The sequence below is a fragment of the Rhea americana genome, unplaced genomic scaffold, assembly GCF_003343005.1.
Source record: "Rhea americana isolate MKP2758 unplaced genomic scaffold, rheAme1 scaffold_210, whole genome shotgun sequence".
NCBI classification, from domain to species: domain Eukaryota; kingdom Metazoa; phylum Chordata; class Aves; order Rheiformes; family Rheidae; genus Rhea; species Rhea americana.
This window is the reverse complement of record NW_028186259.1, coordinates 1,570,450-1,588,854: the sequence shown is the minus strand read 5'-3', so window position 1 is coordinate 1,588,854 and position 18,405 is coordinate 1,570,450. Positions and strand designations below refer to the sequence as shown.

Sequence of the window (18,405 nt, the reverse complement as noted above, 5' to 3'; positions counted from 1 at the left end):
GTCAGCACCAGGAGAGAGCCAAGGGCTGGGAGTCAGACACTGGAGAGACAAAAGGGTCTTGGGGCTGACCCAACCCAGCCCCAGGCTCTTGAGTGCAGCCCCAGGTCTCAATTCCCACCATGGCACTGACCCTGAACACAGCCCCCAGCTACTGAATGACCCTCTGGCCCATACCCATGTCCCAAACCTTCCATGACACTAACACCCAATGCAGCCCAGGCGCCTACATGACCCTCCAGCACAGACCCAGGTCTCTATTTCCTCAGGGGCAGCCTGACCTCAACCCTCCCTGGGCCCCACACAATGTGCTGGTGATACTCAACCAGTCCCATAGTCCCTGGAGATGGATCCACTGCCACCTCAACCCATAGAGTGCCATGTTTTGTGAAATAGCCCCAAGGGAGTCCCTGTCTGGCCTGGCACCTGGTGAACACCCCACATGCTTCCACTGTGGCCATGGAAGCTTAGGTAATGGTGACGATCTCCAGGAGCCTGGGCTGTGGTGGAAAGCCACAGCTCCTTCTGTCTGCAACATTCACCTGTTTTCCTGAAAATCAAGTGTGAAAATAGCCACATGGAAGAATTGGTGAGTCCCTCTCACACAATCCCTTTGGCCCTGCTCTCCCTTAGGCTACGGAGTCTGCAGCTTTGATGTCAACATGTAGTGTCCTAAGGGAGAGCCCCCCTTCCTGTCTAACGGAGAATGGTCTCCACAGATGGCACATGCCAGCACACTTTTCCTCCAGGACATACACAAGTCACAGCAACACGGATGTCAGCCACAGTATTGTATTGGGAACAGGGCAGGCACTTTTCATGGGGCACGGGGCTGTGACCTGGCTGTCCTGGGTCACAGATGTCCTTTACATCTCCAGGGGGTGCTTGATGCGTCCGTGTAAATATCTCCAGGGTCACTGCGAGAGGCAAGCAGTTGTTTCCAATGGCTGCACAGAAGGGAGCATGAGGAGCCAGGATGCCATCAGGGATACCATCGCCTGTAAGGGGAATGATCTGGCAGTGCCCAGTGCCTAGGCTGACCTGAGCTCTCTTCAGACAGTGGTGGTACTGGCCAGCAGCCATGGGTTGGGATGTTTCGGAGGATACTGGTCACTGCAGCAGCTCATGAGCTGGGCAGCACAGCAGTGGCTGCCCAAGGGCTTCTTCCTTCCCTTGGGGTGGGTATTCTCCACTCTTTCTCCAGTGACCTGACCTATAACTCAAACAGGTAACAACAGTGGCTCTTGGGAAACCCTGAACCTACCTCCGGCAGCAGAAGTCTTGCAGGGAGCAGATGCCAACACGAGCAATACCCAGCGGGCATGACCCCCGAGAGCAGAACCCCCCACGGCGCTCACAGTCCTGGGGCGTCCCACGAGAAAGGGAGAAGCCTACAGAAGAGAGCAGAGAAGGCGATCTCTGGCACAGTCCTGCCAAGCAGGTTAAGCAGATCCTGAAGCCCCAGCATGGCCAAAGTTTGATCCTTCCCTGACTCCACCCAGCACTGAAAGTCAGAGCAGGTGGCTGCAGCAGAAAGCAGGGCAATGTCTATGGCTCTCTGACAGAAAATACTCTCTACCCATCCAGCAACAACATTTGGGAGACATTCACTTTTCAAGGTTGCTGGCTCTTTCTGCAAAGGGAGGGAACAGGATCTGCCTTCCTCCCCACCTTCCCTGCTCCTGGTAGTGCTGCTGCACAGAGTACTCATGACTCTGAAAGGCAGGGGCCAGGGAGTTAGTGGTGAGATTGAGAATGAGWGGTGAGGAATGTGGAGCTAGGTGGTCTAAGGTATCACAGAAGGTGGCACAGATCTTCATTGGAGCATGAAAGCGCATGTTACAAGGTCCCAAGTCTAGTCATAGCTGCAGAGCTATGTAAGATCTTTTACAGATATGGGGCATGAAAGGCTCCAAGGGAGATGCCCCTCCACACACCCAAAGGAGAAACTGCAGTTTGACGCACTATCTCAACAAGGAAAGGAAAAGAAAGACTGTACTGAAAGGTTTGGGCTCTGTTTTCATTCATCTGCATCTTTTAAATAGGGAAACCTCACTGTAAAATCAGAAAACCCCTCTATTTTCACTCACCTCTCTTTCATTCATATCTTACCTGCTGCTCCATGGAGCATCAGGAGGAGAGCACAGAGGAGAGGCAGGATTCGCATTGTTGAAAGTCAACTAGGAGAGTCACGGCTCTGAGGAGAAGAGAAAGCAGGGCAGAGATGGACAGGGGAGTCTCTGAATGCCTATCATGGAGCATTCCTAGAGGGACAGGACTGTGGAGAGAGGAGATCCCATCTGGGAAGAGATGCTACTAGTTACCAGGTGGAGGACACCTTCCACAGCCACAGGGTCCAAGCAGTCCCTCCGCCTCCTTGGTGCAGGCAGCAGCAGCAGTTTGATCCCAAGCAGCCAACTCCACGTGGCAAAGGACAGACGGCTTAGTCTCCGCCACCCAGACAGTGTGCCTTGTGATTGCTAACAGCCAAATGTCCAGTCAAAAAGCACTTTTTTTTTTAAATCTTGTCAGGGAAAACAAGGCATTGCTTTCACATTCTGACACCTCTGAGAGAAATTCCAGGGCCTTCACACTCCAAGTCTTGTGTCATCCTGCCTTGCATAAGAGACGTTTGGCGTTGTGGTTTGGGGGACGCATCTTGGGACACACTGCATCCCTGTCCGTTAGACCTTGGCAAGCAATTCGCTTTCACAACACAAAACAGCTCTGTATTCCTCTCTTCAAGTGAAGCATACTTTCTATGCTTCACTTGAAAATTACTAGGAAGAAGCCACATGTGATGACATCTCTGTTCAACGAGCGGATCCACAAATGACAAGTTTTAATGATCTTTGTCTCGTAAGAGTTTGCTGTATTTAATTCATCATTGCTTCTTAACATATTGATGATGTCCCCTTCAACACTCATTTTTTTTCAAACTTCTTGCAGATTCATCAAGCAAATATATTTATACATATATAATGTACTTATGCATAATGTGTATTTGTTACATAAATATACTTACATTCCAACACCTCAACATATTTCATTGCTCTTTCCTGTCTCAATTTCTCTCCCCAAAACACACCACATTACACAAAATATCTGCAATTCTGTCTTCAGGGAGATTGCTTGGTAGCAAAACACTACCCAATGGTGATGGTGGTCGTCTGAGCAGGGTGCTCAGAAGAGCTTTTCATTCTCTCCACACCAAAACTGAATTAGYGCAAATATTGAAGAACAGCAGCTTAGAGATGTTGCTAATTCCCATCTTGKCAAGGCTGTGTAGCGTGCTTAAGAACCAGCTGCAGCTGCTACCAACCCCACTCCTCCTGCACCTCTGATACCATATCTGCCTAGCAGACACAAAGATCCTTATCCAAGGACTAGAAGTAGCCACAGGATCAGTATACCATCAGGACAAGTGGCAGTCCTTGCCCAATAGGTGAGGGCTGTGTTGCGTTTCTGACTTGGAGGTTCTTCTTAAAATGTTTGGAAGAGCACTCAGATTCCTTCCAGCTACCAGGGATTGCCTACTTGGGATTTTGGAAGTGGAGCTTGGCAGCTTTCTTCTTGTGCATCATCAAGATGCCAGGTCATTATGCAATCAAAYCATGGTTGAAAACATGGAAGACAGCAGCTACCTGTTTGGTAAAAGCAAAGGGGCCTCGGACCCAGAAGGCTGCTCAAAGGCTTTGCAGGGAGAGTAATATGCTCTTGCAGGGTCTCACCTGCAAAGTAAGGTTGGGGCCTGTGGGGGGATCGAGAAGGAGGCCAGCAGCCACTGCTTTTGCAGGGTACTGTCCTTCATAGAACAGTTTGCCAATGCTYATTGCTCTGTATAAGGGGACTGAGGTGACACAGCTGAAATGAGCTTGTCATTATGTATCACAGACAGGAATCATATGATCACCAGTAGATTTTGGCAGTAGCAAAGCTGTTGAGCCAAATTCCTTCCATCCTGTCTTTTCATAGCAGAAGGAACACAAATCACTTCATCCTCATGGTGATGTCTAAAGCAATCCTGGTGAATCGCACTTTAAAAATTTCTATTTCTCTTCCATGGTCTTGAGAGGGAACTTAACACGACCAGCTGTAACATACATCTGTATCAGTCACATAACAGTAAGTGAAGATAAATCTACCCAACATGATAAGAGATTCCCTGTATAAACTTTCCATCTATTCATTAGTCCCTCCTGCAGCAAGAAACCTGATAATTTCACAGACTACTACCAAGGAGACAGTATTTTTGTGTACTGTGCTTGCAATAAAGTACTGTATGGATGTGAAACTCACTCACCTTTCACAATGTTTCAGATTCTCTCAAAATAAAAAATAAACTAGTAAACTAATGTCAGGGCCTGCTAGCTCAGTTTTACCCCAGGGTAGCTGCGTTCCGACTCTTTATGGGGCTGGTCCTACCTCCATACACACACAAGTCACTTGTGTGTGTTCACCCCGAGGAAAGGCTGAGCTCACAACCCTACATCCTGATCTTCTGAGCACAGTAGAAAACTTGAATAGAGTGACTGTGCCACTACAGTCACTAAATACAGCTGCTCATATGACCCTGGTGTGTGTCGGTCCATGCCTGAGCAAAAATAGTGCATAAAAGAGAGGTCCAGACAGTGCTGTTAGCACTGCTGTGCCTCTGTGTGAGATTCTGGCAGCAGCAATCTTCTCCAGCGAGGGTGTGTGTGCAGTGAGGGCTGCTGGGACAACGAGGTGAGTAGATCTCCCATTCTTCACACTTGTATCCTCTCTCAGACCCTGCATAAAGAGAAAAGCTGTGCTAAAAGAGTGACAGTAGCATCATTTSGGGATATATCAGAGTCCTAGTGGCACAAACAGCGATTCTACAGGATCAGCCGTTCCCTAATTCTGCCTGTAKAGGTTTTGTCTTATTTTTCACTGTGAACTGACTCTAGAAACCATTCCCCAGATACAAATGCAAGGGCAGCTATTTGTGGCAATGCATTCAGAGCGTGATGCTATAGTATTCTGTCTGATGCTGGCTAGGGATCCTGGATGATCTCCAGAGCTGAATCTAAAATATCAAGGGCTGGGCTCTCCCTGCAAAATCCTTGGTCTCTCTTCTTTGTGCAACATTCAGCTGCTRTGAATTGAGCAAAACTTCTTAGGACATAAACTGTAAATTGCTGGGTTTGTTCCACTTGGCCACTTCCTCAAGTTTCTCTCCAGGGGATTCTCAGCGRGGTGGATGTTGCCCCAGTTTCCTGTACTTCTCAAGGCTGTGGTTTCAATGGCAACACTCTGAGTTGTTCGCAGAAACATCTGCTCTGAAAGGAGGCCAGATTCTCCATGACAAATGGCAAGAGTTAGTGCTTTGCATATAGACACTCGGGTTACTTCCCTTAAAATCCAGCCATTAATGATCCTACYTTTGCTGAGCATCTGTGAGTGCCAACTTTCATGTAGGCAGTGAGAGAACAGGGGGTGAACTCCCACTATATTCCAGGGTTTTATATATTCTTATTTCCTAAGGGCAACTGTCACAGTCTGGCCATATTGCTAACCCCCAGACTGCACCTAGGATTATTTAGGCACAGTGCTAGTTGGCCTGGGCTACATTATTAGCTCAGTCCCCAGCACAGTTTTGATCAGGGCTAACCTGCATTTTCCTTGATATTGCCTGGACTCAGGAGAGAGTATGAGCATGACTGTTGTTAACAGGCGTTTTAGACGAAACCACTCTGCTTGGATGTTGAGAGAGTTTGGCTGTACCCACATGAACTCTGCCATACCAGTTGGTCTCAGAGCTGTAGCCACCGAGTGCTAGTCTGAAGGACAAGCTATCTGCACAAGGATGCTCCTAGCTCCAGAGTAGCAGCTGGAGAGAAAGAGGAGCCCRCTGAGCAATCTGCACATTCTGAGTTTTCCATCAGGGTTCAGGCTAGATCAGGAGAAGGCTCTTGGGGCATGAGTGATTGAAATAGCAGAGGTACTAGCCTTTTGCGAAACTCATCAAATCATCTCAGGCAACATCGTATGTCTGACTCTAAGCTCCTAATTATCTACTGCAGCTGACACAAATTTTGCAGATCTACAGAAAATTTACACTGGCCAATATAATCAAAGGTAGAATTAGGCTTCAAAATCTTAAAATGGTGTCACCTGACTCCTGTTGTTCTCCTCAGTGTGGATTTTACTATTTTAGTTCCTATAAGGAAACAGAACTRCTATTCCCAGGTCTGAAAGCTCTGGAATAAGATGGGAACCCAAAGTTTTCACAGCAGAGGGGCTATAAAACAGCATACAAGACAAGACTTTCATACTCCCTACTGACTGAGTCCAGCTTCAACCACAATCAGTGTTTCTCAGCAGGCAAAAGTCAAGAACATGATAGTATTCATTTAGTTGGTAACGCAAGAGGAAAGAAATGTTGCTAASCTAAACATTCCTGGCAGATTGAATCTGCTTTCAGAATTCCTGTCTGGTATTAATTCAAATTTCTAAAGATGAAGAATATTTCTAGAGAAAAAAAAAAAGATAACACCACACACAGGAGCAATATAATCTCCTCAGATTTTCTTTTTATTGAAAGAAGAATGACAAATCCTTGATGACTGACACAACAGTTCCCTGAATCCAGCAATGAAAGAAGAGAGGAGACCATTCCTGGATCTCTGGAGAGTCTGTGCAATATGTCAAGTTACAACCTACACAAAAGAAAATATTTAAGGGTTTGGGGGCCTACAGTGATGGAGAAGATCACTGCATTTATTTGAAGTCAAAGTTTAAACCGGAACCACCTTCCCATTTTATACTGAAGTCAGGTCTTCCTACTTGCTTCCAAGACCACTACTTCCATATGAGATTTTCTGCTGCTGAGCTTTTGTGGGATGGTGATATGCAGCTAGACAAATGGACTAGACTGTCAGGTTTTCTAATGTGTGCAGGGCCCTAGAATTTAAGTGAGAATGTGGAAAGTCAGGTTTGCCCACTGAAGTCCTAAACTTACCATCTACAGCAAGAATGCCCAGAACGGCACACCCCTAGGTAGCTATTGCCAAGAGGGCATTTCCCAGGGAAGCAGAAAGTCCCACGATATCCACATCGCATAGGAAGTCTTGGAGAGCGAATAAAGCCTGTATCATGAGAAAAGCAGGACATAGTTATTTCTGATAGGGCTGAGGTTTTGCATTTGCTAAATACCCATTCACTGAGACCAAGCCACACAAGATCCCAAAGTTGTGATAGTCCTGATGCAACCTCCGAAGGAGGAGCTCTACAGGCAAAATAATCCAGTTAGTGCCTCGGATTTAATCCTTCCTTGGGTTTAATAGCTRTGTCTCCAAGCCCAGGACTCCCTTACAAGTAAGCCGTCATCCACAGATGAACTCAACAATACYTGCACAATGACTGCATATATGCTAGTAAATAAAATAAGCCAGGGATTGTCCCCTGGGTCTRAAGCCAAACACTGTGGCATTGCTCATATCCACATGGCTAAGCTTTCTTCCCTACTAAATACTGCCTCTTGAGAATGACCACTTGCCCATGCCATTCCCAGAACTGTTTCTGGGTATTATCCCTGAAAGTATTAGCTATCAGGAGTGAAAATTGCACCAGGGAATGTGCTGTCAATTAAATAGAATGTTCCCTGGTCCTGTTTGGTTTRTTAATAAAGATGCAAGCTAACAGTCTGGTGCATTCTGGATGCATTTAACTTACTGTGCCAATTTTCTATATGTGCCAATTAATTATAGTGTCCCATTCGGTATATGCAAGCACACAAAATCCAGCATATACAGAATGGAGAAAATGTGTTTCTGCAAATTGACCATGGATATTACTCATGTACAATACGTTCAAGACATCCCTGGTGTTCAGTGCACTCGAGCTGTACAGGACGTGTACACACAGTAATACTCATAAAATCCAAGACATGAGTATAGGGTTGCTGGGAAGGCTGAACAAAACTGTTCTGGGAAGGCTGAATAAAACAATTCTGTTTCAAAAACCTATCCATCCATGGAACACTGCAGAGATAAATGACAGGTCTCAGCTGTCAGGAGTATGTTCTTCCAGACAAATTTCCATCTTGAGTACACCCAGAAGAGAGCCTCTGTATGAATCCTTAAGTTAGACAAGAACATAACAACAAACATTCTGGTCCAGCCCAAGGGATCRCCTTGTCCAGCATCCTGTCTTTGACAACTGCCATAAGTGGAAGCCCAAATAAGAATAAGATTAAGCAAACATATATGACACCTCTTCCACATTCTTAGTCTTCTGCAATTCATAAGAGTTGTTTCCCATCCCCCTGGGGGCACTTTCCATCCTGTTCCCACAGAGATCAACCCCAGAACTCTGTTGACAGTGTTTACGTATGTAGAGTCACACACTGTAATTGTGGCATTTTCAGGAATGGTGTTAATACACAGTTCCTTCTGCTGGACAGTAAGGTGAGTTTTGGATTMGAGGCCCTCTTATGTCCACTCCTTGTGGGCCTGCCAGCATCACTTRTGTATAGTACAGGATTCTCCACCAAGCATGTTCAGATCTCAACTCATGATCTTCTGCCTCCCAACCTGAAGGCCCTGGAACTAGGGATATTTGAAGAGCATGAGAACAGATTTCACTTTTTCTATGTGACTTAAGAATATTTGATTAAGAGTAGTTTGCTGAAGGGTGAGCCAGAGACAAAATAGGAGATTTAAGTACAAGAATCAACAAGCTTTAATGGGGAAAATGCTGTCACTGAATGATAATTTGGAGTTTTCTTCCAACTTACACTGGATTTTCAAAGGTGTAGTAAAGGCATTGAACTGCTGCTTGGACTTTCTGTCTGCTAATTTCATGTATCAGCAGTAATCTGCTGCCAAGTTTTAATGATATACGTGAAGTTACTCTGCAGGAAGCTGCCTGGTCATTTCCCAAGGGGACAACAGACTCCATGTTGTCATGAGCTACATGAAACCCCGGTAGCTGTTTTAATGTTGCCCTTCATTTTCATTTACAGCTTACCTGCAGCTCCGTGAAATACCACAAAGAGGAGGGCAAAGAGAAAGCAAAAGATTTTCATGGCGGAAGGCAGACTGCAAGCTCCCGTCACTACAGAGGAATGACACCAACACATTAATAAGAGRGTTTCACCCCTAGAACTGTTGTGGATTAAGAGGTGAAATATAGAAATGTTCTCTCAAATCAACCACTGTCTATACGATATATTAGGCATAATAATACCTACTGTCTTAAGAGCTCCCTGGAGCACACATTGGAGCATGGCACAGGAAGAAACTTCTGTGCAGAAAGATACACTTTTAAATCCCCTTTTAATTACTGTATTAATTCATAAGGTGCTTATACTAGCTTTCTAGAAAATACTTTGTCTCCTTGGCAGACACCATGAGAAGAATGATTATGTTGCAATAATTCAGCTAGCCATATGGAAATGAAAACCATTCATAACACAAAATGAGACTTTTTTTGCTATATTTATACAAAACAATGTAATATGTGTTGTCAAGCTTTTCCCCCAAAAACCCAAAACAAACAAACAAAAAAAAAGAATTATGTTTAACTGAAGCTCTTATTAGTCTTGTTATTCAGACAGTAATATCAAAGCTCTGCACTATTCAGGATAGATGTGATTTATTACAGATGTGGTAGCACAGATTCTCATGTACAGTTTCTTATCCATTTTTGCTCATGTGCCCTCCTGCCAAGTACTACAGGAACATCCAGCCACAAACTCTAACATTAGTATAAGAAATGTTTAGTAGGGTTTGTACTGCTAAGTAAGTTCCTTCACAGTTAGCTTAAAATCCAGCTTCTCCCTGTCCTTGCTTAGAGGCTGCTGATTTTCCTTCACCTCAAGAGCTACACAATTTCCAGAACAAATTTCCTGGAATTTGTGCTTCCTTCCTCTCAGCTCTCTTTCCGCAGCCAGCAAAAACTCTTTCCCGTTCCAATATTCCAAGTGTCTTGGACTGTCTGAACTAACTCTTGGTAGACTGGAGTTGCTACATAGTTAAGGTTATATCAGTGTAATGTAAATACATATTTTTAAAAGGACAGAATATTTTAGGAGAGGCTGAATAATGACAAGATTTAGGTTGTTACCAGATAAGAGGATGTTCTAGGTTGGAACCGTCGTGTAGATCAGTCTCAGCCACCCAGATGCATCGAGATGAAGGAGCAGAGTCTGGCTTTATGCTGTTTCTGGCGGGTGGTGAAAAATGCTTATTTTCACGATCTTCAGTGGCCAATCAGAAAGTCCCTGCAGCTTTGGTGATAACTGGAGAGGTCCAATGAATCCTCTCCATTATTATCTCCCAATGAGGAATCAGGCTATCATTTTCAAAATATTGCAGCAGTGTCTCAGGAAGTGTGCTGAGCTGCATGCAAACCACCTTGGGCCACYTCTGTTTGTGCAACATGTTAGGACACAGCAATTTGCTGAAAGCTTCTGTGGCATGTATTGTGTGCCTTCTGGTTGAGGCTCAGTGGCAATTACTCTCCAGAGCAATTAAAAACACCTATATGGACAACTGTTCTCCTGGATGGTCATTCTATACTCCTCATTTGGAAGCACATACAATGGTTTCATGTGGGACGTGGTCCCTCAGGGAAAATGGTAGAYAGGGAGTAGGGCCTGGTGGGCTTTTCCTGGCAGATGTCTACTCAGATGTTCACTCCTTTTTCCTACCACAGATCAGRTATCATTCAAAGTCATTCCCCTTGTTCACAATTTCTGGTGCTTGTGGAATGGAAGAAAACCATAAATCTGAAACTATTTTGAAGCTGCTACATTTAGGTAGGTTTTGTGGTTAACATAAGCAACACCAGTTATTCTTACTCAATTTAACTGCTCTGTGAGCACAGAAGAAGTATTTGCTAGTTGGTGATCACATCTCTGCTAGTGTGCTAACCAGAACCAGGCTTGTTCCCTGACCCCGAGCCCAAAAGGCACAGTCTGACCATGTCCATACTGTTAAACTGAACCTTCAGAACACAGTGGCTGCACTTAAACTGCTTGATGGGAATGTTCCCTGGCCTGTGCCAGCTTTTATTCTATATCTGGAAATTGTGGGAGAGTGTAAGAGCTAAACCTGTGCCAGGGGCAGCTCTGAGAACATCACAGGAGAAGTGATTGTGCTGCAATGGCCAGGCCGAGGACAAGTTTGATTTAGCAGTATAGCTGTAAGTGAMGGCTTTTAATGGCCTATGGCTAATTTACAGCCAGCTGTCTGATCTAACCTCACCTTTGCTCATGTAATTACAAATAAAAGAAAAAAGAAAAATGGATTTTAATACAGCATCATCTAGTCATTTGAGAGACAATGCAATGATTTCTAGTTCTGGGCATTTATTCTGTCTTTTTCAGCGATGTCCCTCAGGCTTTGATGAGATAGTCATGTATATCCATGTGTTACCAGTGACCTGGCCAGATATTTAATTTACTAAATAAATATCGGTAGGAATTTCCCCTTAAATACCTCCTGCTCTCTAGTGAGGAAGAATTATCTCTCTGTGTTTTCTTGCTTTCCTATTAAGTCCTCACAAAAGTAAAAGACAAGTCACCATAGAAAGAAAAATCATCAGCAGCTGAATTAGGTTAAAAAGAACTGACATGACATTAGATGCTTATGTTTAGACAACTGCATCTCAGCCCCATCTTTCAGTCRTTAAAGTCTGCAGGGAAATGCAGCCAGTGAGGCAGAACTGTCTGTTGAGGGTGAGCAGAGACAACCCCAGGCTCTGTGGGTTGTCCTGACCACAGGTTCAGTGCAGGTGCCACCAGACAGATACCTATGGCTATCAAGGATACCACAAGGCAGTCTCTGGCCTGTAACTACTGCTCCAGAAGAGCATGGGTCTTCCAAAAACCCTCTATCAAACCCCCATACTCTATGCAGACACCTCAGGTACTCCAGGGTATCTCAAGCAGCATTAAACACCAGCATAGGAGGAACTGAATCAGCTCCTAGATCTCTTCTGGGTATGATAACAGCTTGGGCATCTGTCAGACAGCTGATTTTGGTGAGATGAATTGCTCAGTGTTTCAGGATAGAGAGGGACATACGGAGAGTGAGGGCAGCAGGGAGCAGAAGCACATGGTATGATTGGGGAGAGCGGGAAGATGCACACGTTGTAAAAGGGCGGCAGGTACATGGGGGAATAGAGCAGGCAGTTGTGGGAAGCACAGCAAGGAGAGGTGGGAAAGGTACAGATGCACTCTGTCTGGGTTCTCAGCCATGTGGTGTCTAGGATCAGCCTCTTTCATGGGGTTTAGCACGGTTGGTCACACAGAATTCTCCACTGGATGAATGAGGAAACCATTGTAATTCAGATAAAAGCAGTGTTTGAGCAGGGTGGTATTGCYTCATTCAGTTGGTGAGGGATAAAAGACAGGAAAGGCAGTTTTGGGGTGCCACATATTGACCCTAAAGCTTGTGCCAAACACAGGAGTGCAAATGCGTCTTCCATGTTCTGCATCTCCTTGCTGCCTATAGGTAGCAGCAGTAGCTGGCTCAGAAGCAGACATGCAGTATGTGTAACCCTCTGTTAGAGGATATGGTAAACCCATCTCTGCTGTCTTACAGCACAGCCTCCTGGGCCTCTGTGATATTGCCACAGTCAAGGAGAAAACAATCTCCGCTTTGTTAAATCTGTGGCAAATTTTCCCGTGTGCGCCTCATGTGAAAAGGAGAGGAAAGCAAAACCTGATCTGCCTGAAGTTTCTGATGGCCAGCGGGATTGCACCCTGGGACCTTTTAGGAATGGGCTATTGACAGAGATGAAGGCTGCAAGATCAGCACTGTTTCCTTTTGATGTGTCTTTTAATGCTCAAACCATGGCCATTCTGATCTTCATAACACCAGAAGTTAGTGCAATAATTTCAGCAGATTTTCTTTCGATTTACATCTCTCGATGTAACAAGGAGCAGAATATGGCCTTAAAGTACAGGAGATATTGGTCTCATTGGTCTCATTTGCTCATCTATCACAAATTATATTGTTCCTGAAATCTCTCTGAATGCTGAGGTTTCATAGAACTTGAGGTTAACAAAACGTGGGTGTCTTAAGCTGGGCTCGCTGCAATTTTTGCTGCCTACCCTAGGCTCGCTGCAGTTTTTGCACCTCCAAGAGCAAGAAGCAATCACTTGGGTTTTGTGAGTGATGAGTCCTTCCGTTAATGCCCAAGTGACACTCTTGGTAAACCGAGACTTATCGAAACAATAATTCTGCAATGCAAACCAAAGCCCGGCTGTTTTGTAATTGAAGGGTGGACACCTGTGGGTCCTCCTAGCCTGAGGAAGTTTTGCACAGTGCAAAGGGGATGAGAGGTAGTATGTAGATGGTGCCCAGCTGACACTTCCCAATCCTTGGACTTCCCAGGCACTAACCTCTCTCAGAGTCAGTCCTCCTCCAAGACACAGGGTTAGCAAACATTTAAGATTACATGAAATCTGGGGAGTCTAAACATCCAATAAGAGACTCCAGAGAGTAATTGAATTAATTAAATACTTAATTTACTACTGGAAGGATTTCAGTCTCCTGAAGGGTCCAGGTAAGGCCAGGATACACAGCATTTCCTGGTGGCCTCCTCAGCACTTCCAAAGCCCCTGGAGGTTGGGTCTGGTGGACACCAAACTCTTAGATGTTGGGGGAGGTGCAAGAAATCCCACTCAGGTGTTTCCCAGAGATATCTCCATGAGAAAGCTGTCAGCAGCTGAAGTCTCAACTTTCACTCTTGCATGGACATTGCCTTCAAGCAGGCTGTGGTACAAGACCACCGTTTCTTCCAGGGGCTGCTCATTTCAGTTCACAGTTGATAATGAAAGAGAAAAAAAATGTTTATAGATTTATTGCTTGTAATTAAACACAACAATTAGCAACATATTGCCCATGACCTGGTTCCAAACACTGCTTACCACTCCTCTGCCTACCTCTGGATGTTATTTTCCCTTATTCTTACCAACCCCTTTCCAGCCCAGGCTGGAGATGCCGTCTCTTCACATCTACCTCAAACTCTTTTTTCTACCTGACTCCAGATCCAAAAGTAAAGAACAGAGACAAAAATAAAGCTTGCTCTGATCCAAACATATGCAAAAAAAAAAAAAAAAAAAAAAAAAAAGAGAGAGAGAGAGAAAAAAAAAGAGAGAGAGACATAGAGAGAGAGAGAGAAAAGAAAGCTTACAGAGAACATGAGACCATAAGAAAGGCTGCGCTGTGGCCCAGCTGCCCAGGATGGTTTCTCTGACAGCACTAGCATGAGATGCATGTGAGCCTGGACACACTCTGCCAATTTTTTTATTTTGCCCTAGCATCCACAATTGCAAGATTAGGGATGTTGGGGGAGGGGGGAAAGCACCATTGCCTGTCCTTTCAATATCCTTTAAAGGACCTGCTGTCCATGAACTTGTTTAACCCTTTTTGGGCCAGCTGTTATTTTCTACATCCACAGCCTCCTGTACCAGCAAAGTCCAGAAGATCACTACCCATGCTTCTCAATCTTGTTTTTATTTTTGCCTTTACCATCTGACCAAAGAATTTTCTGAGCATCTCTGCTGTGGCTACATAACCCCTAAGTGCCCTCCTACGTCTTTGTTGTCCAGGATTCCCCCGAGGGTTTCTTATTTTCCATACATTTAAAGAGCTTTCTATTATCATTTCAACTGTCTTTTGGAAAGGGATCTTCACTTTCTCTTTCTCACTTTGTCTCTGACTTGYCACGTTTTATGGGAGTTATTGTTCTCCTCTGTTGGCTGCTTGTTTACTGATATGTTCTTCCCTGTGAAAGCCTCCCTTGAATTGCCCTTCATGCTAGGATTTTCTTCAGCCTCCTTGTTTTCTTTTTGAAAAATATTTTACTGGAGTCTCTAACACAGGATTTTTAACAGCCTCCAGACTGCCTGCATACTTTTTGTTCCTTTGGACTGCTCCTTTTGCTGCTATCTTTTTATTCATTTTTGGTATTTTTAAGATAGAGTATTCACATGTGAGATGTTTTTGGCCTGCTGCCTCCCACATCAGAGTTAAACCTAATCTTACTGTGGCCACTACAACAGAGCAGCAATCCTACAGATAATTTTTGAATTAGGTCTTCTGCACCACTCAGGACCAAATCTAGAATGGTAACTTTTCTTGTGGGTGTCAGGACTAGTTGTTCCATGAAGCACCCTTTTATTGCCTCAAAAATTTGGTCTCTGCATCTTCTAATGTCACACAGTCACCCCTCACAACTGCTTTGCTGTATCATCTTGAGTAGGGGACTGACCTACAAAAGATGTGGCTTGTTATCCCTGTCCATCAATGAGTCACTGGTTGCTTAGCCTTTCTGCAAGGTGTTGGCAAACATTTACAGCTAGGGCATGTGGCAAAGCAGTGGTTGCCACCCATACCCAGAGAGGAGTCAACATGTGAGGACCAGCTGGGTCCACGTGATACTTCACCTGCAGGCAAGGCAAGACTTTGTGTGCCTTCTCCATCTCTTTCACTGTCCATAGGAGCAGTGCTAATTGGGGCACGTGGTTGTGATGCTCCCCAACTGTCCTCTTCACTGGCTGAGTAAGGCATTGGCCCTCCAGCTCCCCAGTCATGCTTGTCTTATCTGAGCCCCAGATTAAGGATACCTTTCCAGGTCAGCATCACCTCAATTCTTGCATTATCCACCTTCRAGAAGGAGTGACTTTTCCTCAGTTCTGTGAAGAGATTTTTCCGTACCTGTCCTATGAGAGCTATATGACTACTCAGATTTCTGGGATATATATCTCTGCTGACCAGCTATTTGCTCTGCACAAAAGGATCTATTGTTCCAATTGGTGGTCACAATTAAAAAAGATTTTGCATGCCATTTTCTTAATGATGTCTGCACTTATTTTGGAAGGAGCTAAACAATTTAGGACACAAGGATATCATTCTTGAGTTTTGTTCCTCCTCCTGGCTGTGGATGGCCATGAGGCAACGACCTTCCTGACTCTTCCCCTTTCTGTGCCCTAATTTCCTCATCTGTGCATTGGGAGTAGTGACTCTAGCATTCTTTGTTAAACAGTGGATGTACTAATTGCAATGATTATACAACCATTAAGGAGTATCACTTATTGTTACTGAATGCTAGCCCTGTGCCAGAGTCACTGCAAGTGTCAYCACGTATCTACTTTTGGGGTCTTGTTTATTATTGTCACTTAATCCTGAAATCAAGGGGTTAAAATTAATCCAGAGTGGAACAGTGTGGCTTAATCAGTGGGTGCCTTTTGTTTGCTTAAACACCTCCTATGGGTGAAGCAAGCCTCAGTTCACAAGTACAAAGGACTTTCAAATTCCCAGATGGAAAGAGTGATTAAGGTTYGAGTATCACCTTTGGGCTTGGAGAATCTGGTGATTATTAATAATAGTTTCTTGGGTGGTGGCAGCATGCTATAATGTCAACTGCAATGCAGGGCAAATTATGCATGGAGAAGCTGCYACACCGAAAGCAGCGCAGATGTCTGATCAGATGTTGAGCCATCTTCCCATGCTGTATAARTCTGAACTCCCTGACTCTGAAGTTAAGCAAATCTCTACTTGGTTTGAGCCTGGCTAGGAGATGACCTAGGAAAAACACTCTGGGTTTTCTGGGTGCTAACCCATGAGCTGTGTCTAGATGTAAGGTCTATAGAAGAACTGGTCCTACTAGATCTCAGAAAARGAAAGGATCAAAATACTCCTGTCCAGTGTGGTTGGAAGGGCGTTAGCTAACTCCTGCAAAATCACTTCTTTGATTAAGGTCAAAAGGTACCTGTGTAGTTCAGTTTGAGAGAGGTAATCATCACACAAAACTGGAGGCAGTGAACCTCTGATCTGACCATTGGTCTCAAAACAAWGAATTTTCTCCTACATATTCACTTCCCACCAGTTCCCCAGCARGCCTAGGAAATCTCTSCTCTTCCCCTCAAAACAGGCAGGCCAATCTTCTGAGGAGATTGAATCCACTAAAATAAAATATCACAAATACCAACAAATTGTTTAAAGTCCTTTATTACTTGTGTTCGAGTAAATGTTTACACAAAACAACAATAGTTTGCAAACCATAGGATCTTTGGACACAGCACGTACATGTTAAAGGAGAGAAAGGAGAGAAAAAGAGCACAAACTATTTCTGTATTGGAAGGCTGACATACTTTGCAGAGTCTGTARGATAACAGCAGAATATCCTTGAAGCTTTCATTTTCCAGCTTTTGCTCTGTCATGACAGAGGTGAAAAGAAAGAAGGTGGATAGACCCCCAAGAGAGCAGGGACAGAGACCAGGTCACCCAGCTGTCCTCTGGGAAGCAGGACGGATGGCCAAGCCAGGCCATTGCTTCTGAGGATGCAGGATGGGAAAGGTGGAAGATAACAGACCTTCTCTTGACRTACTGAGAAGTGGAGATGGGGGAATACATAGACTTACGGAGAAGAAAAGGGATCCTACAGTGAAGACAGGAAAATGAGGGCTATATTTCACATTTATCCATCTGTTCAGGAAAGACAGATGTACTGCATAGAGGAGATGGGAAAGTGATAGTTATCAAGATATTCCTAAATATCTTCTCCATTCCCTGGGGCAACTCACTGGCATGAAGGAGAGGAAGCTCTGGCCAGAAGAGCTGGGACCTCACCSCCTGGCTAGTGGGGACAAAGGCAAGTGAGAACTGCAGGCAGGAGACCGCATGGGAGAAATGCTGTGGGGGAAGCAGTGAGACACTGCCCCTTGCCCCTTCAATGGTAGCACTAGCAGGTAGCAAATGCAGTGCTGAAGTCCTGGAGCTGGAGGAGGGCCCCAAAGTTTCAGTTCTGTGCTATCAGCTATCGGCCTTGACTAGCACCARCCCTCCAATGTGCTTGAATGAGGTGAAGGAACAGTGCCATAACGGGAACCCTCCTCAGGTGAGAGGAGGTTAGAAACCAGGTGTAGCCACTRGGGTCTCATTTGTGGCTAGCACAGAAGGCCATATTTCTCCATCACACATCTGGGAACACTGCATCCACCAGGGACTCATCCTGTGGCCACAGGCATGGTTAATTTAAGAGCTAGGGMATTCTCCAGGATGAGGAAGGTCTGTTTTKGCACTGCATGAGACATGTCATGCTYTCTCTCCGATGCAAAGGAGGAAATTTACCTAGTTCACACCACAAAYCACCACTTGGGAAGCGAGGAAAGAGAATTTTCCCAGGTTTCAAACTGACAGTTCAACTCAGGCTTGGTGACAGCAGAGGGACAGGGCCCCGTGGATGTGGAGGCAACATGTGGTGACTTCACAGACACGGTTGAAGAGGGCACAGAYAGCCATGTGCAGAAGTGACCTCCACCAGCTCCGGAAAAAGACAGCGTCCAAGGTGATGGTGTGCCCATGATAGGAGGGATCATGCCATGCTACTATTGTCACAGCCACTGATCCACAGGACCATGGAGGC

General features: G+C 45.0%; 1 protein-coding gene across 1 annotated transcript; it reads right to left on the bottom strand.

The window, feature by feature from the left end:
* Positions 1-1,257: 1,257 nt before the first annotated feature.
* LOC146595924 (gallinacin-5-like) lies at positions 1,258-2,164 on the bottom strand. The gene is made up of 2 exons (XM_085304868.1): positions 2,110-2,164; positions 1,258-1,388 (listed from the first exon to the last, which is right to left on the bottom strand). Exons 1-2 carry the CDS (start codon positions 2,162-2,164, stop codon positions 1,258-1,260), a joined length of 186 nt encoding a protein of 61 aa, XP_085160994.1.
* Between the last annotated feature and the right edge of the window lie 16,241 nt (positions 2,165-18,405).

What these genes read in the sequence shown, in the direction of transcription:
- LOC146595924 (XM_085304868.1), bottom strand. Translation starts at nt 2,164, where the DNA reads ATGCGAATCCTGCCTCTCCTCTGTGCTCTCCTCCTGATGCTCCATGGA. An exon ending in GATGCTCCATGGAGCAGCAG is followed by an intron (nt 1,389 to 2,109) that starts GTAAGATATGAA and finishes TCTCTTCTGTAG; the next exon opens with GCTTCTCCCTTTCTCGTGGG.